Genomic DNA, 6,489 nt, shown 5'->3' with positions numbered 1-6,489 from the left:
TGGCTTTGTAAGGAAGTGATCTGTTTCTAGAAACCGTATTTTATTAAACTCCAGCACTTACATATCAAAAGTCATAGTACTTATTAGACAGAATTACCTCTGTCATTGTTTTGTTATGTTATTCCATGGAATTATTACTGAATTAATATGTATCCTGCAAAAATGTTGTTTTTAGCCCAGATAAAGCTATTTCTATATATTATATCAATGCATATACTTGTATTTAGTGGGGGTGTGTTGTACAGTAAATTGTATTTACATCTATCAAATAAATTAAGTACAAATTAAAACAATATTCTCTTAAGAAAGTGGCATGAATAGAAATAGTACAGGATCGCTGGTGGGGAATTATCTTGACCTTGACGTTTTTCTCTTTGTTACACTCAAAGAATTACGTCATGGTAACGAGCCGCATAACCGGCGCCATCTTATGGATTTAAACGGAATAACATACTTTAATCATTTCACACAGTTCTGTTAGATGAATTGAGTAAATTGAGTGTTGTGTTTACCCGATAGAAACACGGTCAATTACTAATATACACGGCAAATTTATATTTTACTGGTGCAGTTCGAGGTTTGACTCCGATTTGACTGCTTTAGTCTGGCGACTCAAGTTCTTTTATCGATTGTTTCTGACTGCACAGGAAGTCTTTTTGACTGAACATGGCGGCTACTCCAGCAACAAACCCGTCACAGCTGCTCCCGCTTGGTTTGTAATTTTTGAATTTCGTTACGTTTCTGTTTAAGATAGTGTAGAATGTGCAGCATCAAAAGCCACAGTGTGGTGGTTGGAGTTTGAGCTGCAGCAGATAAAACTGTTAGTGTTAGCGATGTTTTGCTAAATAGCGTTAGCATCATGCTGGCAGGTAGCTAGCTAACGTTACAAGATGCGGCTGCTCAGCATGTCTTCCTCAGGTTTGCTGAATACAAACTTTTTCCTGCTGTTCTTGCTGAAAAAAATTAAAATAGAAGCAATTATCAGAGCTAAATTGAGCCGTTGATCCATAGAAACAACTATTTATTTATTTATTTATAATAAATCAATCAGAAACTATGATTATTATTCTCTGAGTCCAGCTTCTTTATGTTCAATCATTTCTTCCTTTTCATCTGAATATTGTTATTTTTGGGGGGCAAAATTAGACATATATTTTTAATAATATATACTTTAAACGACCGTTTAATTTATACATTACAATATATAATTGATTTTATTCGACTTAACTCTAGTTTTCTTTGTTTATCAATCTCTAATGGTACCTGTGAGTATTATTTTATTAAATTAATTAAATATTCTAGTACACCTAAAATTTTTAAACTATTTACCTAATAAGAAAATAAAATAATTATTTTCTCTTTCATAACACAGTATATAATAAAACTGCTATGATTAGTCGATCAAGGGAAAATACAAGAAGTCCCTAATGATCAGGGCAGTCTACAAAACATTAAATCTTAGTATGAAAGTAGGAAACGGAGAATTTGATAAATTAAGAACTTAAAACCTTAAATACGTGAATGTGTAATTTCTCTTTCTTTTTGCAGAGCTCGTGGACAAATGCATCGGCTCACGAATTCACATCGTCATGAAAACCGACAAAGAAATTGTCGGCACCCTGCTTGGTTTCGATGACTTCGTCAGTATCCTCTCTTTAAAAGCGTCTCCTGTTTAATGTACTGCATCATTGTATTGTTTATTTCTCATCTGATCCTTAACTCAGAGTTACAGACATGGTCCTGGAGGACGTGACAGAATTGTAAGTGCATCTTTTTTAAACTTAATTATTTATCAGTTTATTAAGTGTTTTATTATTGTTTTTAGCTCATTGCTCAGTTTTATCTTGTCCTATTTATTTATTCTTTCCACGGACAAATGAAAACAAGATAATAAAACTGAAATCACACAGAAAACTGATGTGATCCATTTGCAACATAATTTAATACTAGAATAAATAAATAACAAGGTACAGGCTTTTAATTTGCTCCATTAAATAATTCTTTAAAAATATTTTAAACTTTTCTTTCTCTCTGTTGCGCTATGCTGGAGGCCTGGAGTTTATGCCAGGAGACTGTGATGATTTGAAAAGTAGGACTTTCAACCAGTAACCTTAAATCATTATCTATCTGCTCTTCAGGAATAATTCCCAGTACACTCTGGAATTTAGGATCTAACTTAAAGACAAAGTCCTTTCCGATAATCTACAATTTTAGGTCTGTCCCAAGCGATATGGGAGAAGCCTCCCACCATGCCCCAGTCCCTCCAGCACTACCTGGATGTGTTTGTTTTGAGGAGAGTTAAAGTACCGCATCTTTATCCTACAGTCAAACTCCTGCCCCTCTGGACTGTTGCTCGGTTTATGCCCTTATTCGTATCATCATCAGATTCTCATGTACGCTTTTAGTCAGATGTATGTTTACCTCGTTCTTCCTATCCTCTCTCTTCTCTCTCTTTTCTGTCTCTACCCGCCCGGCCTTAGGCAGATGGGTCCCTGCATATGAGCTGGGTTCTGCTTTCTTCCTGTTAAAAGGGAGTTTTTCAGCCTTCAGGCTTGCTCTGGGGGTTTCATGCCAGACTTTATAAAGCGTCTTGAGACAATTTGTACTGTTATTGACGGTATATAAATAAAATTGAATTATCTTAACTCTTCATTATTTATCTGTGCTCCAGTGAAATCACACCAGAGGGACGAAGGATAACCAAACTGGACCAGATCCTCCTCAATGGCAATAACATCACCATGGTATGAAAACAAGGATGATTTTCCTTCTGAGTGGCAGCAGCTTCATGTGACGTCTTACAGATGTTTTCAAATCTTCACAGGGTAACTTATATTAAAATATTTTCTCTCCTGCAGCTCATCCCTGGAGGAGAAGGACCAGAGGTATAAGACACTAGAAGAAGAGGTGTTTTTTTGTTGTCGATTCATGCCTTTTCTTGTTCTGTGTTTGTGTTCCTTTGTTTATTATGTAATTACTGTTATTAGTTTTCCCTCCTTACCATGACGGAGGAAAATATTTTTGTAATCAGACTGTTTGATAAGTGTATCACATGTCTCACATGACAAAAAGCTGTTTTTGTTACGAATAAATGAGAATCTCACACAAACTGAAAAAAAAAAAAGTCTTTCTTTATTCACTCATTGACAAACAACTTAGTGCAAACGTTGGTACAGAATTTAAAGTGTTAATACACCAGCAGTGATGAGCTTCTCTAGGTTTATTGAGTAGGAGATTCTAAGATTCAAACATTTATTTTTTTTATGTTTTATGGCTGGCGCACATGCAGCGCGGCTGAACAGAGAGAGTTGATTGGTGTTGAATTGACCTGATGATCAATACAGCCGAGGATTTATGAATCTGTTCCAGTGGTGCCTCAAGAACATCTCCTCCTTTTCCAGCTTCAGTACATGGAGGGCTTCTCCTCTCCTTTCGGGTTGGTCACCTTCTCCAGATTTTTGCTGATGATGTCGTAAAGCTCAGCCTAAAGGATAAAAAAAAAAAAGTTGAAATGTTCAGATCTCTTTAATTGAATTTAAGAAGAACAACCTTTAACAGACTTTTAGAATTGAAGCAGATCCTCTTGTAGCAGCTACAACTTAAAGAAAGCTGCTCACATATTCAATCCATCAGAAATAATACAGAAACTTTACGTAGTTTAGTAAATATTTAAATACAAGGCTTTGTCTTGCACTGGAGGACCTTTTACTCAGAATTTTTAACTTACATAGAAGCCGCGGATGTCGAGAACGATCACCCTGATCTCAGAGAAGATGGTCTCGTCCTTCTCGTGGACAAGCGAGCGGTAGTCCATCTGAGGGCAAGAGGGAGCAAAGTTAAATCTGTAATCCTGTTATCGAAGGTTTGAGGCTCATATTATTCTATAGTTTCTCACAGCCAAAACCAACACCAGTGAATTGGTTTCTGAATATTTCCTGGGTTTCCTACTTTCACTCCTACTTTAAAAAGATGGCGTTTTTAGCAGCATGACTCAGAAATAAACATTTGTTGTGGACTACCGTCAGTCAGCCTAACAGTAATAAATGAGATAAAAACAATCTGGACACATTTATTGTAGGTTTTGAATTCTTCTCGGCTTAAATAAAATCTATAAGTTCACCAGATAAATCCGCTAAGATCTGTGATCACTCACCACATGTGTATCTTTGGAGGCTTTGGCCACAGCGTCCCCCCTCTCTGAAAAGTACCTAGATGTTGAAACAGAGATGGTCAGAGATGCTGGAAAGAGTCTAAAAATCCCTAAAAAGACCACTAACGCATTTACACCCAACCTACTTGTTGATGTTGGTCTGAAAGCCGTCGACTTTGGTCTTTACTGCAGCGATTCTCTCTAGGATTTTCTCCTGTTGTTAAGAGAAGAAAGTACTTAATTAGCACTGGGGCTTTACGTAATGCATTAAAAAAATAAATTGAAAGAACAGAAGAAGAAGTGAACCTGGATGGCAACTCCAAAGTCATTTCCATCTTCTATTTTTGGAATGAGATGCTGAATCCAGCAGGACACCTACACAGCAAAACATCCAACATCATTTTTAAAAAGTTCAGCTTCAGTATGAACTTAATTCAATGTCTTAGAACAGTAAACAGCCTCCGGAGCGACTGTGGTTTACTCACAACAATGATGGTCTCTCGCAGACCGACTATCTCTGGCTTCACCATCTCTAGAAGCTTCATAATCTTCTCATTCCCCTTGATGAAGCCGCATTTTGGAGCTGAGGATCACAGAAGAGAGCAGGAGCTTTAGTTTTATACTCTCAGACGTCACATGTTGCATGTTGCAGCTTTTAAAAAGGCGTCACCTTTCTTCTTTTTCTTCTCGTCGTCCTCGTTCTTGTCAGTCTCCATTTCCTGGAAGATAAGATTTGTGTTAAAAAAAACTTTACATTAAAAAATCAAAGAGTTGCAGGCTGTGGAGCATCAAATCTGAAGGCGATAATAGTCAGTTAGGGATCGATCTGCCTGAGTAAATCAGTCAGACAGTCTCACCTCGTCCTCAGGGGTCGGAGGGTCAGGGATGGGGATCTCCAGAGGAGCCTGCAGCGAAGACATGTCTGTGATGCTGAAGGATTCATTCTGGAATAAAAAAAAAGAAAAGAAAAGGATGAGAAGGATGAAGATCAGAAACGACAGGTCAAAGGTCACCTTGATGTTAAAGGCTGTACCCTGAGCAGAGCGTCCAGCTGGATGATCTTCAGAGGGATGTAATTGGAGAACAGGTTCTCTGCCTGGATCCATAAAACGCAGAAGAAAAAAATATATATTTAAAGATTCATTTCAATAAAGAGCCATTCATAACAATAAAGAATAAACTCAACAAACCTCGCTGTACAGAGACTGGCGGAAGTTTGCCACCTGCAAAAGAAAAAAAACAAAGAAAATTAAGTTTTGGAGCATTAAAGCCGCTGACTCACGTTTGTAAAAACATTTTGGATTCACTTTCGTTTTCATAAGGGGACTTTCCGGTCCTCTAACGCTTATAACCGACTGTTTTTAACATGTTTGCTCTCGACGTTTAAAACTCAACCCGTATAAAATTCGGTCTAAAGACTTCCAGAGCCTTTCTTTGAGTCTGCCCCGACCAGAGAGGATCTGCTCTACCTGCACACGGACTTACCTTGCCTGCGCTCGCCGTGCTGATTTTCAGGGTCGATGCCTTTGACATGACTGCGCAAACTTATCACCCTTTAGATGATGTTATAATAAATAATAAATATATTCGTCGGGTTTTTAAATGGACTCAGACGAACACGGCTGCAGCACGGGGACAACAAGTCGAGCTGGTGTGGCTTTCCTATTTCCTCATTCGGTTTAGTTTCGGTTTGAGATCGGGTGATGCAGCTTGCGCCTCCCACTGTCTCCCTCCTCCGCTGAAAGTAGTGCGACAAGACTTTAATGTTCGAACAATTACTTTGATGGTAAGCCTTTTAAATACATAAATGCCACAGGATCTGCATTATATTGTGTATTATCTATATCTGTACTGATTTTCTGACCTATAGCAAAATTTCAACGTCAGGAATTTATAATTAAATTCTGACTTGTTCAAAGTTCAACTTAGTATAGCATACTGTACCCTTACTCGTAATGGCTGAAATGTCTTAATGTCCTATATGACCTATATAAACATCTTTATCGAATTTACTGTGATTATTTCAGTAATATACAAAATATACAATCAAGGTAGCTTTTAGTGTTGTTTATTTTAGTTTGGCTTAGTTTATTCTACTATCAATACGTTAGTAATATATATCCCAAACAGCATACTATAAACATACAATCATATTTTATTTTATCAATATTTAATTTAAAACAAAGAAAAATAGCCTCTATTTCAGGCTCAGATGTAATTTCATAAAATAAAAATGCATGATAACATTTCAAGAAGATAACAGTCCAGTGGGCCTCTTGTGGTCAGTGGTATTTATAATTTAATAAAAACACATACTTAGTTTCAGTTTCCTTACAAGT

The 6,489-nt window shown here is 37.1% G+C and overlaps 2 protein-coding genes across 2 annotated transcripts; one reads left to right on the top strand and one right to left on the bottom strand.

The window, feature by feature from the left end:
• Positions 1 to 501: 501 nt before the first annotated feature.
• lsm5 (LSM5 homolog, U6 small nuclear RNA and mRNA degradation associated) lies at positions 502 to 3,109 on the top strand. Its single transcript, XM_084565784.1, has 5 exons — positions 502 to 712; positions 1,549 to 1,644; positions 1,733 to 1,760; positions 2,672 to 2,744; positions 2,859 to 3,109. Exons 1-5 carry the CDS (start codon positions 667 to 669, stop codon positions 2,889 to 2,891), a joined length of 276 nt encoding a protein of 91 aa, XP_084421910.1. The 5' UTR covers positions 502 to 666; the 3' UTR covers positions 2,892 to 3,109.
• Position 3,110: 1 nt separating this feature from the next.
• psme2 (proteasome activator subunit 2) lies at positions 3,111 to 5,843 on the bottom strand. Its single transcript, XM_084565783.1, has 11 exons — positions 5,636 to 5,843; positions 5,341 to 5,373; positions 5,184 to 5,246; positions 5,008 to 5,094; positions 4,821 to 4,869; positions 4,636 to 4,733; positions 4,457 to 4,525; positions 4,297 to 4,364; positions 4,154 to 4,208; positions 3,728 to 3,814; positions 3,111 to 3,484 (listed from the first exon to the last, which is right to left on the bottom strand). Exons 1-11 carry the CDS (start codon positions 5,681 to 5,683, stop codon positions 3,404 to 3,406), a joined length of 738 nt encoding a protein of 245 aa, XP_084421909.1. The 5' UTR covers positions 5,684 to 5,843; the 3' UTR covers positions 3,111 to 3,403.
• Between the last annotated feature and the right edge of the window lie 646 nt (positions 5,844 to 6,489).

Source organism: Chelon labrosus, assembly GCF_963514085.1.
Source record: "Chelon labrosus genome assembly, chromosome: 18".
Classification (NCBI taxonomy): domain Eukaryota; kingdom Metazoa; phylum Chordata; class Actinopteri; order Mugiliformes; family Mugilidae; genus Chelon; species Chelon labrosus.
This window is presented reverse-complemented; position numbering and strand designations above follow the sequence as displayed.